At 54.4% G+C, this 25,076-nt stretch overlaps 1 protein-coding gene across 11 annotated transcripts in view; it reads right to left on the bottom strand.

The window, feature by feature from the left end:
• The window catches only part of WDR27 (WD repeat domain 27), a 189,896-nt gene that overhangs the window by 104,342 nt on the left and 60,478 nt on the right, over positions 1 to 25,076 (bottom strand). For 8 of the 11 annotated variants that reach the window (XR_011388906.1, XM_070074554.1, XM_070074555.1 and 5 more), the window contains 6 exons: positions 20,683 to 20,780; positions 19,587 to 19,676; positions 13,688 to 13,809; positions 12,511 to 12,644; positions 5,832 to 5,929; positions 3,108 to 3,229 (listed from right to left, as the gene is read on the bottom strand). Coding sequence is in view for 8 of the 11 variants with exons in the window: in XM_070074554.1 (XP_069930655.1) it covers positions 3,108 to 3,229; positions 5,832 to 5,929; positions 12,511 to 12,644; positions 13,688 to 13,809; positions 19,587 to 19,676; positions 20,683 to 20,780 (664 nt within the window). In the remaining 3 variants the exon portion in view is untranslated. Of the gene's footprint in view, positions 1 to 3,107; positions 3,311 to 3,367; positions 3,568 to 4,757; positions 5,930 to 12,510; positions 12,645 to 13,687; positions 13,810 to 19,586; positions 19,677 to 20,682; positions 20,781 to 25,076 lie in introns of those variants that run through there. The other 3 variants (XR_011388907.1, XR_011388908.1, XM_070074560.1) reach the window with 3 other exon arrangements.

Genomic DNA, 25,076 nt, shown 5'->3' with positions numbered 1-25,076 from the left:
CTTCCAGACCAAGTCGCACAGCTCTGCCGTGAACCGGACAAGAGCAAGGGCAAGCAAACGGACCCGACACTCGAAATGCCGACAGGCCGTTCTCCAAACACCAAAAAGGCCCACTTTTACCAATGAGCGTCACACACCACAAACTCGAAAGTTCGGTGAACAGAGAAATCTTTTTCTGGAATTTCACAACAGACAAGTGGAGGCAGCAAAGGCACGGGAAGGGGCAGATGGTGGCTAGCACGGGAGCCACCAGCTACAGCGCCCACAGCCCACACCAGAGGGCCTGGCTCAACTTCCTGCTACTGCAGCCCGGGAGGCAGCACGAGGCCCATGGGGGGAGATCTGGACTGAGTCCCCGGCTAGGTTTGTTGTGGTTATTTAGGGAGTGAGAAGATGCCTCTCAATTAAATTTATTTTTCAAGGATTATATTTATTTATTTGAGAGGTAGAGTTACAGACAGAGGGAGATCAGAGAGAAACATCCTCCATCCACTGGTTCACTCTCCAAATGGCCTCAATGGCCAGGGCCGAGCAGATCTGAAGCCAGGAGCCAGGAGTCAGAAGCTTCTTCAGGGTCTCCCACGTGGGCGCAGGGGCCCAAGCACTCACACCATCTTCCAGTGCTCTCCCAGGCCATGGCAGAGAGCTGGATCGGAAGAGGAGCAGCCGGGACTAGAACTAGCATCCCACCCCAAATGGGATGCTGGTGCCACAGAGGGAGGCTCAGCCCACTATGTTACAGCACCAGCTGATAACAATATTTTTAAATGTAGCCTTTACAACATTAAAGAAACACATGAGATTCATTTATCTTCACGACAGAAAAGTTTTAACTGAAGAATGGCAATATTCGGTAAATTTAGTCAACTCTGGCTGAACTCCGTTATCTACAGCTCTCAGACTCCAGGAACGTGAATGCAAGACTGCTTAACGTTTCAAGAAAGATATTTTAAACTTAGCAACACTGATCTTCGAATAAATTTCACATGTCTTGATAATAAAGCATGTAGAAGTTTTAAGGCCATTCATGGGATTTCAGCCTCTGAAGTCCACGTGCTGGCCAGTCCCCTCCCACCTGCTGGGCAGGCACCTGGCCCGGCAGTCGAGCCTCCGCTGGGATGCCCACAGCTCGCATGCAGCGCTGGGTTCAAGGCCCTGCTCTGCTTCCAGTCCCAGCTTCCTGCGAATGCACAGCCGAGAGGCAGCAGTGAGCGATCAGCACTTGGCTCCCTGCTGCCCACGTGTTGAGGCAACTGAGGAGTGAACCAGAGAACTGGAGCTCCGTCTGTGTGCGTCTCTCTCTCCGCCTCTCAGACAAATAAATGAAATTTCAAGATACAGAAAGGAACCATCTCCTCTCTAGATTCACAACGTGACTTCTTCTACTTTTTCAGTAGCGCTGTGTCAGGTTCAGATCAGCAGGTGGTGGTGGAGCTCACTTCAGGCACAGCTGCCACCACAGCCAGACAGCGTAACTGGAACTGCGACCGCACTCACGGCCAGACAGCGTAACTCACTCACAGGCAGACAGCGTAACTGGAACTGTGACCGCACTCACGGAGCTCCAGAGCCCAGTGCTTTGACCAAACAAAGCCACCAAACCAGACAGGTACTCCAGCACGCCACATCAAAGCACCAGCTACAGTGTCTCCTGGATCTGCACTTGAGTTTAAGGGAAATCCTGACCCTATATACACCACAGGTATCAGGCTAGCCATCATTTTAACAGTTAGTGACTCAGTTATCCATTTCACTTGGAAGGCTGGCAATAGACGAAGTCTAATATCAACCTCACACTCAGCCTAATCTTGACCAAGCAGTGAATCTAGTAGCCCGAGACGCCAGCTCACACACACAGAGCAGTGCGCCTGTTCACACCCAGCCCCACCTCCTCCCGCTCCTCCCAGAACCAGGACTCAGGAATTGCACACAGAGCTCCTTCAACAGACGCTGCTTTGTTTTTGCAGTCTACCATCATTGCAGCCTCGCAAAGAAACAGTAAAATTCGCCACAGGTCCCTCCGTCAGCTGGGGGCCTGCTGCACAGTGTTTACAACGTGTTTGCTCTGCTCGTTTGCAGCCAGAGGCACGTGCAGAAATGCCCAATCGCTCCCCCAACGCCCGCCCAGCTGGAATCCCCCATAGCACTGCACAGACCTGGAAAACGTCTGCCCTGACAGCAGGCGTCCCAGTGAACAAGGCTGAGGGGACATCAGGACAAGCACCCGCCTGCACCCCTGAGGGCCTGGCAAGCCTGGGACACCCCGCCCCGAGCCCCTGGATCTGCCTCCCTGCACAGCCACCAGACGGGCCTCAGGGACCGTCTTCCCGTGGCCCCTGCTCTCCCGGTGGCCCCTGCACAGACTTCCCAGGGCCCCAACAGCTACAGCTGCACTCTTCCAGACTGGCTTCAGCAGCCCAGATCCCACGCCCCCTGTCCCATGGGAGCTGCTCACAGACCTCACCAATTATCCCACACAGGGCACTACCAAAAAGAAGTTCAAAGTCAGCCTGGAAAACTGCTTAACTATGGATAACAAAGTCTCTCTAAACAAAACACAGAATTCACTTAGTAAAATGAAGCCCTTAAATTATAATGTAGATTTCAGAAGGCATTTAAAATTAAGCCCTTAACGTACAAAGCCTCCCCAAACATACTGAAAATCAAAATTGCAGTTTTAGTCAAAACCAAACAACAACAGTTTTGTTCACAAGTCCTAGATGCTCTTCTGGGAACAAATTGTCCTCTGGACTGACCGACTTTGGGACTTCAAACTCGTCGAAGGGCGGCCCCCTCTCAGCCCAGGGCTGTGGACAGCACGGCCTGGCTGCCACGCCTCCCAGCATTCAGTGCAGCCACCTGCAGCCCCAGACCAGCTCGCTGGGAGCAGCCAGGTACCACCAGTAAAGCCGAGGACGGGCCCGCAGAATAACCCAGGACCAGAGTACAGAAACGGATGCAATGTGGTAACAAGACGTCGAGGTTAGAACGACTCATGACCAGAATGAACCGCGACGGTTACAGAACCGCGTCTTACATCTGCGCTCGTCAAACAAGTGAAGCACACGAGTTTACAAATGACGTGTATTGTCCAAAAACTCACTTACTTGATTTTGACAAATCTGATGGACAGGCCGCGAATGGGCCTCAGCTATCATCGCAGCACTGCAGCCCGCGTTGAGGTCGAAGACTTCCAGGCTCCTGTCCCGGGCAGCCGTGAGGACGATGTCTGCACATTCAGTTAGGAGGTCCTCTTGCTGACCATGGCCCGTGGAGTAGACAGCATCACTGCCCATTATTATTAGCATAGCTTTTTTAAAATTTTATTTTATTTATTTATTTAAGAGGTAGAGTTACAGACAGTGAGAGAGAGAGAGAGAGAGAGAGAGAGAGAGAGAGAGAGAGAGAGAAAGGTCTTACATCCACTGGTTCACTCCCCGGTTGGCCACAATGGAGCTGCACCTATCCAAAGCCAGGAGCCAGGAGCTTCTCCTGGTCTCCCACACGGGTGCAGAGGTCCAAGGACTTGGGGCATCTTCCACTGCTTTCCCAGGCCACAGCAGAGAGCTGGATGGGAAGAGGAGCAGCCTGGAGTAGAACCAGCGTCCATATGGGATGCCAGTGCCGCAGGCAGAGGATTAACCTACTGTGCGACAGCACCCACCCCGAACACACATTCGACATTCGAAGACTCACAGCTGACCAAAGATTTCCCAAGCTCCCAGCAGTCCTGACCTGAACACAGCTCCTCCCATCCAACTCCAGGAGGGCAGGGGGCTGCTGAGGCAGACAGGAGACTGGGCAGGTGCACACGGGGTGGCAGAGACCCAGAGTTCACTGTCAGATACATGGTGTTTGAGACACCAAACTGCAGCTGAATGTTAGGTACAAGCTAGGAAACAGTGTGAGCCCAGATGAGGGTAGAGCAAACAAATGAGAGACCACGCACACAGCCCACAGCATGGGTGATGCCAGCCAGGGCAGGCCATGTGCACAGCCCACAGCGTGGGTGACGCCAGCCAGGGCAGGCCACGCGCACAGCCCACAGCGTGGGTGACGCCAGCCAGGGCAGGCCACGCGCACAGCCCACAGTGTGGGTGACGCCACCCAGAGCAGGCCACGCGCACAGCCCACAGCATGGGTGACGCCAGCCAGGGCAGGCCACATGCACAGCCCACAGCGTGGGTGACGCCACCCAGAGCAGGCCATGCGCACAGCCCACAGCGTTGGTGACGCCAGCCAGGGCAGGCCACGCGCACAGCCCACAGCGTGGGTGACACCAGCCAGGGCAGGCCACGCGCACAGCCCACAGCGTGGGTGACACCAGCCAGGGCAGGCCATGCGCACAGCTCACAGCATTGGTGACACCACCCAGAGCAGGCCATGCGCACAGCCCACAGTGTGGCCTGTGGTTGGTGTACAAGGACACCACTAAACTGATGCTTAGCCCTGAATGCCACTGGCAAGCTCTGAGGAAAGTATGCCCTGTGCTGATAGCAATGGACGTGAGAGTAATCGTGAGAGCACGTTTCTGATGTGGTTTCACAGACACTCACTACAAAAATCACACATTTCAAACTCAGATATACTCGGACACTTTCAGTAATCCTGAACGTTCAGCTATTAAGCCCTTCAGCAGAATTCAGCTGAGACTAGGGTGGGCATTTGGTGCCTCTTGGGACACCCATGTCCCACACTGGGGCGCCTGGGTTCCAGGCCCAGCCCCACTCCTGACTCCCGCTCCCCGCAATGCACACCTTGGGAGGCAGTGGACAGTAGCTCGAGTCGTTGGGTCCCTGCCACCCACACAGGGGACCCAGATGGAGACGATGGCTTCAGCCTGGCCCAGCTCTGGCTGCTGTGGGCATTGAGGGAGTGAACCAGCGGATGCAAGACTTCTCTTCAAAACAAACAAATAAATAAAAAATTGAAACAAAGAATTTAAATTAGAGCTATCTTGGAATAAATTAGAACTTTTAAAGTAAATTCTTAGACTGGGAGTTTTACTGCTAAATAAATTAAAATCAGTGCTTTTTAATGAAAAGAAATGTTAGCCACAAAAACTCAAAAATTAAAGTTCTGGCCTGAATGTCATATGCCACTGGAGGGAAAGGCTGCTTTGCCAGTCCAGCCTCCACCTTGGAAGGAGACTGCCGAAGGGACGAGGGCTGCCCTCGGTGTGGGGGACGGCGTATTCAGGACACCCAGGCAGGCATCACCATCTCCCATCCAGTGAGGCAGGCAGGAGCGCCGGTCGGCTCACCCTGCCGATCGGCATGAGCTCCATGCCCCCAGGTTTGTCTCTCCGAGGCACTTCCCACACTACCAGGAAACCAGCACAGGTACACCGAGGCCCGTGGGGCGAGCACAGCGGAGCAGTGGTGAAGCCACCGTTTGGACACCTGCATTTCACACTGGACGCTGTTTGAGCCCCTCCAGCTTCCTAAACTACCCTAGGGAGCACGTGCCGACTCAGACACCTGGGTCCCTGACGCCGCGTCAGAGACCTGGAAGGAGCTCCTGGCTCCTGGCTGCGGCCCGGCCCAGCCCTCGCTGCCGTGGGCATTTGGGGAGTGAGCCAGTACACAGAAAATCCGTCTCTCTCTCCCTCGCGCCCTCCCTCTCTCTCTTCTGCCCTCCTACTCTTCCTCCCTCCTCACCCCTTCCTCTGCCTTTCAGATTAAAACAAACATTTTTTAAAAATCGTGCAAACGACCACAAACTCTGTGAGAAGAGGTGTGAGCTCCCGGGCCAGCCCGGCCGGGGCTCCCTGGGCCTTCACGTAGGCCTAGCGCTCAGCACGTGATCCCAGAGGATCCAGGAAAGGATACGGGAGTGGAAGTCATTCACTGCTGACAGACTGGTCACGTCCGCGCCGCTGCCCACAGAGAGCCTGTGCACGGGCTTCACCGAGCTCCGGGGCTTGTATCTGGAGAAACAGAGACACTCAGTCACTGCGCTCCCTCTCGCTGCAGCTACACGCTGAGCTTCCAAGAGGACTGCAGGACGACCCCTACCCTGAGTCATCAACTGTGACCTGGGAGGACTGCAGGAGACCCCCACCCTGAGTCATCAACTACACCACCAAGAGGACTGCAGGACGACCCCTACCCTGAGTCATCAACTGTGACCTGAGGGGACTGCAGGACGACCCCCACCCTGAGTCATCAACTACACCACCAAGAGGACTGCAGGACGACCCCTACCCTGAGTCATCAACTGTGACCTGAGAGGACTGCAGGACGACCCCTACCCTGAGTCAGCAACTGTGACCTGAGAGCACTGCAGGACGACCCCCACCCTGAGTCATCAACTGTGACCTGAGGGGACTGCAGGACGACCCCCACCCTGAGTCATCAACTGTGACCTGAGGGGACTGCAGGACGACCCCCACCCTGAGTCATCAACTGTGACCTGAGGGGACTGCAGGACGACCCCCACCCTGAGTCATCAACTGTGACCTGAGGGGACTGCAGGACGACCCCCACCCTGAGTCATCAACTGTGACCTGAGGGGACTGCAGGACGACCCCCACCCTGAGTCATCAACTGTGACCTAAGAGGACTGCAGGACGACCCCCACCCTGAGTCATCAACTGTGACCTGAGGGGACTGCAGGACGACCCCCACCCTGAGTCATCACCTGTGACCTGAGGGGACTGCAGGACGACCCCCACCCTGAGTCATCACCTGTGACCTGAGGGGACTGCAGGACGACCCCCACCCTGAGTCATCACCTGTGACCTGAGAGGACTGCAGGACGACCCCCACCCTGAGTCATCACCTGTGACCTGAGAGGACTGCAGGACGACCCCCACCCTGAGTCATCAACTGTGACCTGAGGGGACTGCAGGACGACCCCCACCCTGAGTCATCAACTGTGACCTGAGGGGACTGCAGGACGACCCCCACCCTGAGTCATCAACTGTGACCTGAGAGGACTGCAGGACGACCCCCACCCTGAGTCATCAACTGTGACCTGAGAGGAAGCATGAAGCGCGCACCTTAACTTCCCTTAGGGGAAAACATTAGTTTTCCACTAGGGAACTCAAGTATTTCTTTTAGGAAAATTTTATAAAAATAATATAATTTTATAAAGCCAGAAATAACTTTCCTACCCCTGAGAGAGAAAACCTGTCTCCGAGTGTGAAAACAACTATGCACAGGTAAGCAGCCACTCCGCTAGTGACAAATCACCTGCAAGTCTACTGAAGCCTAAACTTCCATCATTTTCCCAAGGGCAGCAAAGCGGATAGCTGGTCCCAGAAGGCACAGCCTGCACTGCTAGCTATCACCCGCGTAGGAAACAGACCAAGCAGCCATGGCCGGACACGGTGTGGGTCTGGAGGGGCACAGCTGTGTGCAGATGAGGAACACAGGCGTGGGAGAAGGGGCAGACCCTGCCCGCAGGAGAGGCCAGGCCAGGCAGACCTTGGCGCCAGCCCAGAAGGGGTGGAGTGAGGACTCGGGGTACAAGGTGGAGAGGACTCTCCTGGGTGACATCAGGGCCTGAGGAATCGAGACAGCTGAGATGACAGGGGCCACAAAGCCGTCATTGGTGTCACAGCTTCCCTGGGGGACGCTCCGTGGGCTGAGGGGCTTCAGAGGATGACCCAGTGTCCACACGGACTTCAGGGAGGGATGGCACAAGAAGACGGAGAGGGCCGGGGCCACGGCTCACTAGGCTAATCCTCCACCTGCAGTGCCGGCACCCTGGGTTCTAGTCCCGGTTGGGGCGCTGGATTCTGTCCCGGTTGCCCCTCTTCCAGTCCAGCTCTCTGCTATGGCCCGGGAATGCAGTGGGGGATGGCCCAAGTGCTTGGGCCCTGCACCCCATGGGAGACCAGGAGGAAGCACCTGGCTCCTGGCTTCGGATCTGCGCAGCGCCTGCTGTAGCAGCCATTTGGGGGGAGAACCAATGGAAAAAGGAAGACCTTTCTCCCTGTCTCTCTCTCTCTCTCACTGTCTAACTCTGCCTGTCAAAATAAAATAAAATAAAATAAAAAGAAGATGGAGAAACAAACCCAAGCCAGGTCTTGGGGAGCACCGGGAGGAAACACCCAAGCTGAGGACAATGACAAACGCCTGAGAGCTCACCGGAGGACGAGCAAAGATGCAAAATGTACTCAATCTGGAGAAAGAGGACCTCCCCGGACGTCGGGGTGGGGCAGCACTGTGCCACCCGGGAGGCCCACACGGGGTGCACAGGCCGCACACGGCCGTTCTCCCCGCAGGCCTCCGTCAACAGAATCAGCCCCACCTGTAGGACCCGTGTTTTCTCACATGGGCTGCAGTTCTTGATCCTCTACCGCATGGCTGGGCCCAGCTGGCCGGGTGCCTCCCAGACCAGGAAGCATCCACCCGCCCTGCGGGCAGTTTAGCCTGAGCTGGGACTGCAGCACGGATCACGCACACCAGCGAGTGCCACACGCACCCCACCCCCAGGAGGGCGGTGCCCCCGCCTTAGGTGCACCTGCTGAGGACTGGGACTGGGACACCATGCCTGGGCACAGGGCGGCTGCCTGCTGGGCGCTGCCTCAGGCCACGCCCCCCTGCTCTGATTGGGTCCCTCATGACCACAGTCGAGGAGAGCTGTGATCCCTTGGCCAATCCAGGTCATTTGATGACTGTACATCAGAATAAAACCAGTGTTCTAAAGTGACATCTGTTCTCATAACAGTAGTGTACTGTGTACGAGTAAAATGGAAAAAAATGTAATCGTCTTACATCATCTTGTTAACATTCGGATGAATATTTTATATGCCTCCAGGTATTCTTCACACAAAATCAGATTCACACTAAAACAGATCATTTTCCATTTAAAGCACATCAAAAGTATTTCTTGGAATCGTTAAAATAACGTTTAGAGTTTGTACTGAATTTTACACTCTGAACACGCCGCCATCTGACCATGTCTGAGGCTGGACACAAGGATGTGCAATACCTATCTTTTCCCAGGTCTGTGATAATTTTCTCCAGATAGATGTCCCAAGGAAGAACCGGGTGAGAGATGGGAGTGTCCCTGGCACTGTCTCCCGCCTGGGGCCAACAGCCCTCTGAGGCTCATGCTGCAAAGCCCGAACACCTCCCTTTGAACCTCACAACACGGCCGTCTCCCCCATGACAGTCGGCCATCAGGAGGAACGTGTGCATGACCGTGGGCTTCTCCTTGCATCCTTTCAATGGCCAGAACTGCCAGGTACTCTGCATTCTCCCTGGGATCAGAATACTCCTTCGTCATCCCAAGTTTTCAGCCAGCTTCCCATCGAAGAACTCACACCTCATTACTGATTTGCAGATCTGTTCCTTGTAGATGACATTCGTCATTCATAAATGTGTCAAAGACAATAATTACATTCTCATTTAATGTTCAATTATTTATGGTCATTTTTGATATAATGGAACTATTTCTTCTCCATCAAACACATCCATGTCTTCCTGGAGGATTTACACACTTCAGCAGCAGGCACTCGGGAAACCTGCCAAGCTCCAGCTAACTGTCATGGACCGGACAGATGGGTGCACTTTACTACCTCCCAAAACCAAATAAAGTGGCTATAAAGTGATTTTATTCACAGCAAAATCCACAGGATTAAAAAGAATAGGAGGCAAAAGCAAGAAAAAGTGAAATTTTAAATCTTAGAAACAAAGGGATTTCTGCCAACTGATAAGGAAAACCTGAGAACTCAGTAAATACCCGAAACTTCCCCTCCCAAAGAACAGAACAAAACGACGCTCAGGACGACGGCCGTAAGGCTCTCCTCCAGCAAGAGGTCGTGGCCCGGGGGCCCCTCCTCCACCCTGGGATACTGTCTGCACCTGAACCGCCCCACACAAACGGGGGGCTCGCTCTGAGGACCCAGCAGGGACAGGTGAAGGCGGGGGTTCCAGGCCAGCCCACCTCTCAAGTGAGGGGATTCCATCTGCTTTTTTTTTAATAAAGATTTATTGATTTGAAAGTCAGAGTTACAGAAAGAAAGGGAGAGAGACTAGAAAGAGAGTGAGATATTGATCTCCCATCCTCTGGTTCAGCGCCAGATGGATGTAATAGCCAGGCTGGGTCAAGCCAGAGCCAGGAGCTTCATCTGGGTCTCCCATGTGCACAGCAGGTGTCCAAGCACTGGGGCCATCTTCTGCTGCTTCCACAGGTGCATTAGCAGGGAGCTGGATCAGAAGTGGAGCACCCACATGGGATGCCAGCATCGCTGGTGGTGGCTTAACCCACTGTGCCACAACACCGGCCCAACCTACAGCTCTCTGCAGAAAAATTGCAATGGGCTTAGCCAAGCCATGGAAAGCCCACTCTCCTGGCCAAAGGCTGGCCTAAGACTGGGCATAGAGTCCACCCAGGGCACATGAGCCGTGAAATGAGCTGTGGTGAGAGAAACCTCACCCCCTGGGTGACAGGAAAGAAACAGATCTGCCACAGTCTCCTTGTTCATTTTTCACTTTGTTGCCTGGGCTGTTGGGGTCACATCCACGAAATCCAAAAGCCAGTCCAAGGTTTTCCCCACGTGTACTCACGGCTTTATAATCTCAGGTCTCACTCATTTCCAGTTCATTTTGTGTCCGTTTCATTCTTTTGTGTGTTGGCACCTGCTGAGGAGACAACCCTCTCCCTATGGTGTGGTCCCAGCTCCGTGTGGAAGATGGGAGGCTGGCTACGCATGCACTTAGCTCTGTTCACCGGTTTATGTTTCTCTTCCTGCTGGGACCACATTGTTTTGATTGCTGTAGTTTTGTGATTATAATCTGAAGTCACCAAATGTGACACCTCCAACTTTGGTTTTCTTCCTCAAAATCGCTTTGGCTATTTGGAGTCAGGATTATTTTTAATTTCTAGAAGAAATGGAATTTTGATTGGGATCACATGGAATCAAGGGTTTGCTTCAGACAGCATTGACATTTTAATATATTAAGTCTTTCAATCCATGAACATGGGCTTTCTTATCATTTGTGTCTTCTTTAATTTCTTCCATTAATGTTCTGTAGTTTCCAGTATGGAAGTTTTTTTTTTTTTTTTACTTCCTTGGTCAACTTTAGTCGTAGGTATTTTATTGTAAATAAGATTGTTTTCAGATTTCCTTCTAAGATAGTCTGTTACTATATAGAGATGTAACTGATTTCTGCATGCTAGATTTGCATCCTACCACTGTACAAAGTTTACTTTCTAGTACCAACAATTCTACATCACACAAAAAGCTTCAGCCGGTGCTGCAGCTCACTTGGCTAATCCTCCGCCTGCGGTGCCGGCACCCCAGGTTCTAGTCCTGGTTGGGGTGTCAGATTCTGTCCCGGTTGCTCCTCTTCCAGTCCAGCTCTCTGCTGTGGCCCGAGAAGGCAGTGGAGGATGGCCCAAGTGCTTGGGCCCTGTACCTGCATGGGAGACCAGGAGGAAGCACCTGGCTCCTGGCTTCAGATCGGTGCAGTGCTGGCCATAGTGGCCATTTGGAGGGTGAACCAACGACGGAAGGAAGACCTTTCTCTGTCTCTCTGTCTCACTGTCTAACTCTGCCTGTCAAAAAAAAAAAAAAAATTCTAAACAGCAAAGGAAACAACCAGCAGAATGAAGAGCTAGCCTGCAGAAGTGGAGAATATTTGTAAACCATATTCTGATAAGGGTTTACCTCCAAAATATATAAGGAAGTCATACAACCCAATAGCAAAAAATAAAAATGTTTTTAAAAATTCTCCCTAAAATTATAAAAAAAATTTATCTAAAAATTTTGAAAACAAAGACAGTAAAATGCTGTCATTTGTCCAAGCTAAGCCTGTTAGGTAGGAAGTCATAAATGAGCTTCTGTGTGTGTGACAAGGGCCTAAGCAATGGACGTCTACAGCAGTACAGCATCTGCACCTCAAAGTCACCCTGATAAGCTTCCAGGTGCAGCCCAGTATTGCACTTCAAGGTCCTGCCCGGATCCTGATGACCTTCCAGGGGTCATGACCTTCCTGCCCCTTCTACCTCAGCAAGGATTTTTTCGTATTCACATCCAACAAGTCCTCTGTTCCAGGAGGAGAAGAACGAGAGGGGGAGGGAAGGCAAGACCCCCCCTAAGAGCCCCAGCCTAAATGTGAACTGCTCAGGTCCTGTCTGGAGAGGTGCCCATCCGTTCTTATCAATGTCCCTACCCTTGCTATGTTGCTTTCCCCTGCTCTCTGTGTCACACCTGAATTCTTTCTTGCACGAAGACAAGGCCCCTTTGCTTCTCGGGTAACAAGCCTGTGTGCATTATTCCACACATGTGTGTATCTGGACAACTTCACAATTTTAATTCCTGCTCTAAGTAGCAGCCTCCCGCACGTCACCACCTCAGTGCGTCACAGAGCTGAGCTCCCTCAGGTCCCACTCCCCAAGCCTCTACGTCACACAAAGGCCACCAAGCCCAGAGTCTTAAGAGAATCAGAACCCAGGAAGGCCAGGCCAGCCGGCTCTGGCAGGAGTCTGGTCCCTGTGAGGTCCCCGCCAGGATGCCGGACGCGCCGCTCGTCGGAGAGAGGGGCCTCCTACCGTTTCAGCTCATCCCTGCAGGCGTCCAGGTGATACTGCAGTAGCCGCACGTCGGGGCCAGAAGACAGCAACAAGAAGGTGTCCACGAAGTAGAACTGTGCAGAGTGAACAGGCCTGGGAAACACGTCTTTTCCCTGCAAAGCAAACCAGTGACCGCGGCAGTGAGGGTAACGCACAGGCCCTGCCATCCGAGCCCCGAGCACCCATCACTCTGGGCACACGTGCGCTTTGTTAGGGCAGATCTGCTCTCTCCCTTCTGCCTTCTGATGGCTTCTGAAGGTGCGGTAGGACAGAAGTTTTACTATAAGTCTACTGTCAATCCTAGCCATTTAAAACCTCTCAAAGAAAACTGAAACTAAGCAATGAATATGTTAAGCAGCAAGGATTTTATTACGCCTGGAATTTAAAACCTGTTTGAAAACTTAGTTCTAAGGTTCCGACTTTGAAAACGGACACTGTGCGCACAAGCGAACAGTATCAGCAACTCCAAAACCCACCGCCCCCTGCACACCCTGGAGCGGCCGTGAGAGCCTCCACCCTCACGGAGCCCCCGGCTTCACGCCCTCTGTCTAGGGCTCTTCCTCCAGCCAGGCCCGTAGAGAACAAACGCTGAGCACATCGGAAATTCCACCACTTCCTACGTTGTGTCTTTCACAATTAACCATCCCATAATTTCACAAATCAAAGCCACTTCTTACGAACACCTCCTCCTGTCTTGGTGTCAGACTACTGCCATCTTCCTGTCTCTCCTTCTCCATCCTACTTCCGAATGACCACCCATCAGATCATCAAAACTAGTCATTTTTCTCCCAAAATATTCATGCAGTATCCCTTAGGCCATGACCATTACCTCTGCAATAAAATCACACTAGATTAACATTTAAAATTAACCAAGTACTACAGCATTAATTATTTTCCTGTTTGCTGACCATAACACACATTAGGACATGTAACTGTATGTGTCCACACATGCATGTAGCATGTAGCAGGCGTGCATGTGTACATGTGTGCACATTATGTGGTGAATAACATGAGCACACATGTAAGAAAATATCTGATCAATAACCTTCACTGCAAGCTCCTGATCAGTGTCCATTTCCAAGTCTCCGATTAAGGCAAAAACATGCCCTTGAGAGGACGCTGCAGGACAGCCGTGGGTGGGGAGGGGCCTCATTACCAGCAGCAACAGGAGCTCTGCCCTGCGGAGGGACCACACCCGCAGGGCCCCATCCTGGGCTACAGACAGCAGCCACCTCTGGTCATGGCTCCAGCACACGGTGCTCACGGCTGCATCGTGACCTGAGGGCACAGGGACAAGGAAGAACAAACAGGGTTACCTGTGTCCCCCGCCCCCCACCCCCCGCACGGCATACCTGCAACTGCAGGTCCCGAGGAACAAACGAGGCACGCGGGGGATCCCCAGCCACAGTGACGCCACACAGAACCAAGTTCAGGGCTGTCGCTCCCCCTCTTCGTGGAGGAACGACACAGGACCCTGCGCTGTTCTCTCGTCTGCTCGGCCCTCCCCGGGTTTGCTGCTGGTTCTTCCCGGGTTGGCTACTATCCCTTCCACCTCCGTGGAAGGGCAGTTCCCCCTGGCCACATTCCCCACTTCCGCAGGGGAGCGGCACACCGCCGGCCGGCTCTTCTCGGGGGCTGCACAGGTGTTCCTTCAGCTAGATGTTCCCCTTAGATGCCCCGGTGCATGCCGTCTCTCTCCTCCTTTATAGTCCTCCTCCGCCAATCCCAACTCGGCTGCCCACACGCCGAGTACGCTGCTCTCCAATCAGGAGCAAGTCCTACAGTTTATTGGTTGAACTGGAGGCAGCTGTGCGGAAGCTGTTTACTTCTCTCCCAGCGCCATATTGTGGGAGAGCAGATGCATAGAATAAGTCTTAATTCCAGTAACTCAGTCCAGTCCGGGCTGCTCCCCACACAGGGCCAGACTCCATTGCTAAGAGATTCCCCTAGTCGTCGTATTTCTTAAAGTAGGAAATTCAAAATTACATGTGCATCTGTGAGTGTCTGTTTCACAAAAATTATAAACTGTAGAATCATAAAACACAGTACAGAAGTCTGTGGATTAAGTAGTATTTTAAAGCCACGATTCTTTTGGGGCCAGCACTGTGGCGTAGCAGGTAAAGCCACTGCCTGCAGCGCTAGCATCCCATATGGGTGGTGGATCACTCCCCAGCTGCTCCACTTCCCATCCAGATCTCTGCTGTGGCCTGGGAAAGCAGTGGAAGACGCCTAAGTCCTTGGGCCCTGCACCCACGTGGGAAACCCGGGGGAGGCTCCTGGCTCCTGGCTTCGGACTGGCACAGCTCCGGCCATTGAGGCCAACTGGGGAATGAACCAGAGGATGGAAGACCTCTCTCTCTCTCTCTCTCTCTCTCTCTCTCTCTCTCTCTCTGCTTCTGCCTCTCTGTGTAACTCTTTCAAATAAATAAGTAATAATAAAAAAGTAACTATGATTCTTTTGACATCAAAGGAAAAAGTCAAAAAGCTTTACTGAACACACGTAGGATATAATCATTTCCTTGAGATTTTGACATTTTTATCTGCATTTAAAATGGCTAATTATCTTTTTTTAAAGAATTATTTATTTGAAAGTCAGAGTTACAGAGACAGGGGGGAGGCAGAGAGATCTTCCAACTACTGGTTTCACTCCTCAGATGGTCACAACAGCCAGAGCATGGCCAGTCCAAAACCAGGAACCAGGACCTTCATCTGGGTCCCACGTGGGTGACAGGGCCCCAAGCACTTGGGTCACCTTCCCAGGTCATTAGCAGGGAGCTGGATTGGAAGCGGAGCAGCTGGAACCCAAGCTGGTGCCCATATGGGACGCTGGTGTCTCCGATGATGGCTTAATCTGGCACGCCATATCACCAACCCCTGAAACAGCTGTTCTGACTGCCGACACGGGGTGCTGGCGAGCTCCTTAGCAGTAAACACCCTGAACTGGGAGACGCTGCTGTGCGGCTGACAGCTGGGCTTATTTCCCCTGCCTACAGAGCTTGCCACCCAGCCTCTCACTCCCATGCCAGCCTGACCGGGTCCGGACTCCTGCCTGCCATCCTGCTGCTGCGGGCTGGGGACATGCTGCCTCCTGGGCCTCCGACCACACATCTGCTTTCTGAGCCCGCCTGGCCCTGGAGCCTCAGACATGCCTCAAGCCCAGGGAGCCACTCAAATATGACAGTGCCCCCGGCTGCCAGCCCTGTGTCCCCCGGCTGCCACCCCCTGTGTCCCCAGGCTGCCAGCCCTGTGTCCCCCGGCTGCCACCCCCTGTGTCCCCAGGCTGCCAGCCCTGTGTCCCCTGGCTGCCACCCTGTGTCCCCAGGCTGCCAGCCCTGTGTCCCCTGGCTGCCACCCTCTGTGTCCCCAGGCTGCCAGCCCTGTGTCCCCCGGCTGCCACCCTCTGTGTTCCCCGGCTGCCACCCTCTGTGTCCCCAGGCTGCCAGCCCTGTGTCCCCCAGCTGCCACCCTCTGTGTCCCCAGGCTGCCACCCCCTGTGTCCCCAGGCTGCCACCCCCTATGTCCCCAGGCTGCCAGCCCTGTGTCCCCCGGCTGCCACCCTCTGTGTCCCCCGGCTGCCACCCTCTGTGTCCCCAGGCTGCCAGCCCTGTGTCCCCCAGCTGCCACCCTCTGTGTCCCCTGCCTGCCACCCTCTGTGTCCCTCGGCTGCCACCCCCTGTGTCCCCAGGCTGCCAGCCCTGTGTCCCCCAGCTGCCACCCCCTGTGTCCCCAGGCTGCCACCCCCTATGTCCCCAGGCTGCCAGCCCTGTGTCCCCCAGCTGCCACCCTCTGTGTCCCCTGCCTGCCACCCTCTGTGTCCCCCGGCTGCCACCCTCTGTGTCCCCCGGCTGCCACCCCCTCTGTCCCCAGGCTGCCACCCCCTCTGTCCCCAGGCTGCCAGCCCTGTGTCCCCTGCCTGCCACCCTCTGTGTCCCCAGGCTGCCAGCCCTGTGTCCCCCAGCTGCCACCCTCTGTGTCCCCTGCCTGCCACCCTCTGTGTCCCTCGGCTGCCACCCCCTGTGTCCCCAGGATGTTCTCAAAACTGCGCCCTGCGCAAGAGACACAGGAGAGACGAGTGAGGCGGACAAGGGGCCGCTGGGCTCTGCACAGAGGCCACGAGAGACAGGCTGGTGGGGAAGACGGACGCCCCAACAACCAGCAATCAAGACTTGCTGAGCAATCACATTCCGCCTCCTGCAGCAAGGACAAGCGGCCAAGTCACCACTGCTCTGGGAAGACGCTGGTCACCCAGGGACCTCCCCAGGGAGGGCGGCCACTGGCATGTCGGTCTTGGTGTATGCACCACACGCAGTAATTTAAAGATCAGAAAGTGAATCACATGGGTCAGAAAACCAACGAGGAAAATGGAAAGGCACACGAGTCAGTCTGCAACTCACTCTGTAACCTGAACCCAGGGAATCTCAGAGCCAAAAACGCACCGAGCGACAGCCGTCTGGAACAGCTCTGCTTCCCCCTTGTGGACAGTGTGCAGTTTCAGCAACCGTGCTGAGGCCAAGCCAGCCAGGCTCCAGCCTTCACCCCTGCCCCTTGGTGGCAGGAGGACAGTGTTCTGGGGCCAGGGCTTGTAGGTGTCGGTAGCAAATGGCACCTGCAACACTCTTACGAGTAGTGCTTAAGTCTGGACTCCATGCCACCGTGAAAACTCTCTCTAAAGGACCTACCCCGGCAGCCCCAGGAGGCCCACTCTGGGACACCAACACCACTGGCTCACCGAGGGCAGGAGGAGGGTGCGATTCCACCTCCCATGTCCTTCTCCCATGACACCACGCACTGCCCAAGACTGCCGCATGTCTTCTGGGCCTCTGTCCACCAGCTCACAAAAGCTGCGTGCAAGCACAAGCCCCGCCCATCACCGGAGTGGCAGAGGGATGCCTCCAGCAGAGCCACAGGACACCATGGGCCTGCCTGTCGCTGCTCACGGGACTGGCAAAGAGCCCGCTTCCTCTTCCAGGCTCAGGCCCAGGCACGGGCTCCGGAGTGCTGTGGCCTCGGGTGCATGGCAGGGATCCCACATGGCAGGGGCCCTCTGGAGCCCTCAGGCTTCGGCCTCCCCAGCCAGGCCCCTTCCCCTCTCCTCAGGCTCGTCACAGGGGTCAACACATCTCCCCAGAACCAGACAGCGGCTCCCACCCTGATGTCGCTTGATGACGGCCCCCAGTGGTAAGGAGCTGAGCCAGCGTCCTCCTGCCAGACCCAGGGTCCACGTGTCAGGAAACAGTTCAGCACAGGGGACATGAACCGCCCACCGCAGACGGAGCGCACACGAGGCTTCTCCACCAAGGGAGATCTCAGAGGGCAGAAAACGGCCTGGCAGAGCTCAGAGCATAGTCTCCCATCTGCAGCAGGCTCTTCACTAAGTCGGTCTTGGGGGACCCTCAGCTGACCCTGGCCCCTCCAGCAGGACGGTGCCAGCTGCACCTGCACGAGGGCTGGAGCTCCCCCCACCCCAGCCACCCTGGAACTCCACGGCAGCTTTTGACGGAAGACAATCTGAACTCTGAAGCACCAACGCTAAACTCCTGTACTGAATTAGTTACGGTCAATATCAGTGATTTTCTTTAAAAAAAAATATTTATTTACTTGAAAGGCAGAGATACAGGGAGAAGGAGAGAGAGACGGAGAGGGCGAGATACTCCATCCACTGATTCATTCCCCAAATGGCCACAACGGCCGAGGCTGGGCTGAGCTGAGGCCAGGAGCCAGGAGCTTCTTCCAGGTCTCCCACATGAATGACAGGGACCTGAGCACTGCCTCCCTCAGGCCATTAGCAGGGAGCTGGATCAGAACTGGAGCAGCCAGGACTTGAACCGGCATCCATGTGCGGGCAGAAGCTTAACTTTCTACACCACAGCGCCGGCCACTCTCACTGGTTTTCAAGCTGAGCGGCACTACCTGGCCATGACCTCAGAGGCCCCACATTCTCCCAGGACAGAATTCCAATTCATCACCTGGCCTGTCTTGGATTAGGACGGAAATAAATTTCCTGGGTGGGTGCTGAGGCATGAACTGTATTTTCAGTTAAAATTCATGACTATCCGACTGGGCCCGTGCGACAGGATGGGGAGGCACCCCCAGCAGGAATGCTGCGCCTTGTTCCAAGACAAGTTTCAGCGTCCACTGCGCTCTCCTAACTCATGGGAAAGCCTTTTCCAACAATGAAAACCTAGAGGAACGCCCAGGGTCAGCGGCTCTCCTCGCAGCAGGCAGTCAGTCGGGCTCCGTCCACACTCACAAGGGCCTCCCTGGAGTCGCCGGGGCACCTGGTGACACCAGAGGCACAGGCAGAAAGCACCACACCCGACCCGGGCCCAGACACACAGAGGCGGCAGCACCTTCCTGCTTCCAGGTAGGGCCCCACCCGGGGCCCTGGCCTGGCCCGCGCCTGCCCACTCCTCGTCTCCTAACAATCACACGACTGGAGACAGAGCCCACCGTGGAAACCCCGCGAGAACAGGTGGAACGGCGAGACTGGTGCACCCTGAAATGTCTACCGAGAGCAAACGTGAGGTGAGCGTTGCAAGGATTTGGCTCAGAAGAAGGAAGCCGTGTGCGTCTGAGTCAGGAGGTTGACTCATCTCATCTCAGCTCTGCTGCTCTCTTCTCAAATCTGCTTCCTAAAAACCTGCTCCCCTCGCTTCATCTGTGAACACGACTGTGCACAACCGCTACTGAACATCAAACTAGGTTTCAGTTATACGGCTTTTCATTAGTTAATTAAATATGTTTCAAATATGTAAGATCTGACTTCACTCTCTGCCCTAGATTCCACAGCGTTCCGTGCTTTGTGCACAGGGCACCAGCTATCACAGCTCCGCGATGTTGGCCTCACAGCTGCGCTCACTCGGCCTGGAGACGTGCTCAGAGCAAGTCGCTTTGTGAAGTGTCACCCTCACAGCACCACCCCCAGAACCTACTCAAGTCTTGTTCTGTCCTGTTGTTGTTTGAACACTCAAAAAAACACACTTAGCAATTGACCACCACGACCAAAACAAGATCCACCCTTAAATTCATGCCAACTAGATTAAGACACATTTTACCTGGAAAAACAGTGGGTGTTCCAGTAAGGCTGGCATCAAAGACCAGGGACAGGTGGTTGGCTAAGCCACAGGCCAACCGACGCCCATCTCCTGTGTCAAACAGATAAATGTTCTGTGTGAGACCCTAACCCACAGGGTCACGCTGGCAGCAGGTAAGTGCACAATCTCAGCTAATCCATGTTCACGTTCTCAGGCAGTGAGAAATCTGAACCACCAGGTCACCTGGCTGGCGACGCTTCACAGTAGCAACCTGCATGCAGGGGCTGCGTGGTACTGGGCCTGGAGGTGTCAGTAGGGCCAAGGCCTTGCAAACCAGCTGCTGCTTACTTGTTACTGCACGTTCACACAGATGAGCCGCAGGCCAGAGAGCTGAGTACCAAACACCCAGTGTTCACTTGTTACTGCACATTCACACAGAGGAGCCGCAGACTCCCCCTACCTGAGTACTGAATACCCCAGACTCCCCCTACCCGAGTACTGAATACCCACACTCCACCTGCCCAAGTAGAAAAACCCAGAATCTGCCCACATGCATACTAAACACCTCAGACTCTGCCTACCTGAGTACCAAACACCCCACACTCTACATACCTAAGTACTGAACACCCCACACTCTGCCTACCTGAGTACTCCAGACTCTACCCACCTGAGTAACAAATAACACAGACTTTGCATCCCTGAATAATGAAAATCAAAGACTCTACATACTCACTACAAATAGCCCTAGAGCCCTCAGACTCTACCTACCTCAGTACTGAACACCCTAGACTCTGAGTATTACATGACCCAGACGCTGCCTACCTGAGTACTGAACACCCTGTTCTGAGTATTACATGACCCAGATGCTGCCTACCTGAGTACTGAACACCCTAGACTCTGAGTATTACATGACCCAGACGCTGCCTACCTGAGTACTGAACACCCTATTCTGAGTATTACATGACCCAGATGCTACCTGCCTGAGTACTGAACACCCTAGACGCTGAGTATTACATGACCCAGACGCTGCCTACCTGAGTACTGAACACCCTACTCTGAGTATTACATGACCCAGACGCTGCCTACCTGGGAACTGAACACCCTAGACCCTGCATACCTGAATACTGAATGCAGCATACAGCAGCCGGCTTGTGGGCCACAGTTACCTGCTGGCCAGGTTTGGTCGGTACAGAATTTTCCCAAGGGTAGTCCTTGCTGTAAGGAAGACAAGAGGAAATAAAAATAAAGAGGTAATTCAAAGTGAAAGTACAAATAAAAGATAAAGTAGAAATAAAGTGGATCACACCCCCACTGACACACGTATTTCATTCCATCAAATTTGTGGTGCTCTTATATTCAAAATCAAGAAATTACCCCTTAAAATAGTATTCCATGGGATGTATTTTAGGTTTTATTTTTGTTTATTTTGAAAGACAGAGTTACAGAGAGAGGTAGAGACAGAGAGAGAGAGAGAGAGAGAGAGAGAGAGAGAGAGAGAGAGGTCTTCCATCCACTTGTTCTCTCCACTAATGGCCGCAATGGCTGGAGCTGAGCTGATCTGAAGCCAGGAGCCAGGAGCCTCTTCCGGGTCTCCCACACTCATGCAGGGGCCCAAGGACTTGAGCCAGCCTCTGCTGCTTTCCCAGGAACATTAGGAGAAAGTTGGATCAGAAGTGGAGCAACCAAGACTTTTTTTTTTCTTAATTTTATTTTTACTTATTTTGAAAGACATACTACACAGCAGTTAAAAAAAAAAAAAAACGAAATCCAGTCATTTGCAACAAAATGGATGAATGTGGAAAACATTCTACTTAATGAAATAAGCCAGTCCCAAAGGGACAAATACCATATGTCTCCCTGATCTGTGACAACTAACAGAGCACCTAAAAAGAAACCTGTAGAAGTGAAGTTGACACTATGAGAAACAATGACTTGAACAACTTGTCTTGACCATCGAGCAACAGTTTATTATTTTTTTTATTACTTTCTTTTTCCATTTAATACCATTGGTCGAACTCTTTATTTAACATAGAATTATTCATAGGTGTATAGATTGAATTGAAAATAGAGCCCAGTAAAAAATAAGAGTGGGATGGGTTTGGCACTGTGGCATAGCGGGTAAAGTCACCACCTGCAGTGCTGGCATCCCATATGGGTGCCCGTTCTAGTACAGGCTGCTCCGCTTCCGATCCAGCTCTCTGCTATGGCCTGGGAAAGCAGTGGGTGCCTGCACCCAATGGGAGAAAGCTCCTGGCTCCTGGCTTCAGAACGGTGCAGCACCAGTCGTTGCGGCCAACTGGGGAGTGAACCAGCCGATGGAAGACCTCTCTCTCTCTCTCTCTCTCTCTCTCTCTGCTCCTACTTCTCTCTCTTGTAACTCTGACTTTCAAATAAATAAATAAATCTTTAAAAAAAGAGACACTCACTTACAAGGTCCTGAGCTACAGCACTCCCTAGGAGACACTGACTGATGAGTGTCCTGGGCTACAGCACTCCCTGGGAGACACTGACTGACAAAGTCCTGGGCTACAGCACTCCCTGGGAGACACTGACTGACAAGGTCCTGGGCTACAGCACTCCCTGGGAGACACTGGCTGACGAGTGTCCTGGGCTACAGCACTCCCTGGGAGACACTGACTGACGAGTGTCCTGGGCTACAGCACTCCCTGGGAGACACTGACTGACGAGTGTCCTGGGCTACAGCACTCCCTGGGAGACACCGCCTGACAAGGTCCTGGGCTACAGCACTCCCTGGGAGACACTGACTGACAAGTGTCCTGGGCTACAGCACTCCCTGGGAGACACTGACTGACGAGTGTCCTGGGCTACAGCACTCCCTGGGAGACACTGACTGACGAGTGTCCTGGGCTACAGCACTCCCTGGGAGACACTGACTGACGAGTGTCCTGGGCTACAGCACTCCCTGGGAGACACTGACTGACGAGTGTCCTGGGCTACAGCACTCCCTGGGAGACACTGACTGACGAGTGTCCTGGGCTACAGCACTCCCTGGGAGACACTGACTGACGAGTGTCCTGGGCTACAGCACTCCCTGGGAGACACTGGCTGACGAGTGTCCTGGGCTACAGCACTCCCTGGGAGACACTGGCTGACAAGGTCCTGGGCTACAGCACTCCCTGGGAGACACTGACTGACGAGTGTCCTGGGCTACAGCACTCCCTGGGAGACACTGGCTGACGAGTGTCCTGGGCTACAGCACTCCCTGGGAGACACTGACTGACAAGTGTCCTGGGCTACAGCACTCCCTGGGAGACACTGACTGACGAGTGTCCTGGGCTACAGCACTCCCTGGGAGACACTGACTGACGAGTGTCCTGGGCTACAGCACTCCCTGGGAGACACTGACTGACGAGTGTCCTGGGCTACAGCACTCCCTGGGAGACACTGACTGACGAGTGTCCTGGGCTACAGCACTCCCTGGGAGACACTGACTGACGAGTGTCCTGGGCTACAGCACTCCCTGGGAGACACTGACTGACGAGTGTCCTGGGCTACAGCACTCCCTGGGAGACACTGGCTGACAAGGTCCTGGGCTACAGCACTCCCTGGGAGACACTGACTGACGAGTGTCCTGGGCTACAGCACTCCCTGGGAGACACTGACTGACGAGTGTCCTGGGCTACAGCACTCCCTGGGAGACACTGACTGACGAGTGTCCTGGGCTACAGCACTCCCTGGGAGACACTGACTGACGAGTGTCCTGGGCTACAGCACTCCCTGGGAGACACTGACTGACGAGTGTCCTGGGCTACAGCACTCCCTGGGAGACACTGACTGACGAGTGTCCTGGGCTACAGCACTCCCTGGGAGACACTGACTGACGAGTGTCCTGGGCTACAGCACTCCCTGGGAGACACTGACTGACGAGTGTCCTGGGCTACAGCACTCCCTGGGAGACACTGACTGACGAGTGTCCTGGGCTACAGCACTCCCTGGGAGACACTGACTGACGAGGTCCTGGGCTACAGCACTCCCTGGGAGACACTGACTGACGAGTGTCCTGGGCTACAGCACTCCCTGGGAGACACTGGCTGACGAGTGTCCTGGGCTACAGCACTCCCTGGGAGACACTGACTGACGAGTGTCCTGGGCTACAGCACTCCCTGGGAGACACTGACTGACGAGTGTCCTGGGCTACAGCACTCCCTGGGAGACACTGACTGACGAGTGTCCTGGGCTACAGCACTCCCTGGGAGACACTGACTGACGAGTGTCCTGGGCTACAGCACTCCCTGGGAGACACTGACTGACGAGTGTCCTGGGCTACAGCACTCCCTGGGAGACACTGACTGACGAGGTCCTGGGCTACAGCACTCCCTGGGAGACACTGACTGACGAGTGTCCTGGGCTACAGCACTCCCTGGGAGACACTGGCTGACGAGTGTCCTGGGCTACAGCACTCCCTGGGAGACACTGACTGACGAGTGTCCTGGGCTACAGCACTCCCTGGGAGACACTGACTGACGAGTGTCCTGGGCTACAGCACTCCCTGGGAGACACTGACTGACGAGTGTCCTGGGCTACAGCACTCCCTGGGAGACACTGACTGACGAGTGTCCTGAGCTACAGCACTCCCTGGGAGACACTGACTGACGAGTGTCCTGGGCTACAGCACTCCCTGGGAGACACTGACTGACAAGGTCCTGGGCTACAGCACTCCCTGGGAGACACTGACTGACGAGTGTCCTGGGCTACAGCACTCCCTGGGAGACACTGGCTGATGAGTGTCCTGGGCTACAGCACTCCCTGGGAGACACTGACTGACGAGTGTCCTGGGCTACAGCACTCCCTGGGAGACACTGACTGACGAGTGTCCTGGGCTACAGCACTCCCTGGGAGACACTGGCTGACAAGGTCCTGGGCTACAGCACTCCCTGGGAGACACTGACTGACGAGTGTCCTGGGCTACAGCACTCCCTGGGAGACACTGACTGACGAGTGTCCTGGGCTACAGCACTCCCTGGGAGACACTGACTGACGAGTGTCCTGGGCTACAGCACTCCCTGGGAGACACCGACTGACGAGTATCCTGGGCTACAGCACTCCCTGGGAGACACTGACTGACGAGTGTCCTGGGCTACAGCACTCCCTGGGAGACACTGACTGACGAGTGTCCTGGGCTACAGCACTCCCTGGGAGACACCGACTGACGAGTATCCTGGGCTACAACACTCCCTGGGAGACAGCCGACTGACAAGTGTCCTGGGCTACAGCACTCCCTGGGAGACAGTGACTGACGAGTATCCTGGGCTACAGCACTCCCTGGGAGACAGTGGCTGACGAGTGTCCTGGGCTACAGCACTCCCTGGGAGACACTGACTGACGAGTGTCCTGGGCTACAGCACTCCCTGGGAGACACTGGCTGACGAGTGTCCTGGGCTACAGCACTCCCTGGGAGACACTGGCTGACGAGTGTCCTGGGCTACAGCACTCCCTGGGAGACACTGACTGACGAGTGTCCTGGGCTACAGCACTCCCTGGGAGACACTG

Source organism: Oryctolagus cuniculus, chromosome 5, assembly GCF_964237555.1.
Source record: "Oryctolagus cuniculus chromosome 5, mOryCun1.1, whole genome shotgun sequence".
Lineage (NCBI taxonomy): Eukaryota > Metazoa > Chordata > Mammalia > Lagomorpha > Leporidae > Oryctolagus > Oryctolagus cuniculus.
This window is presented reverse-complemented; position numbering and strand designations above follow the sequence as displayed.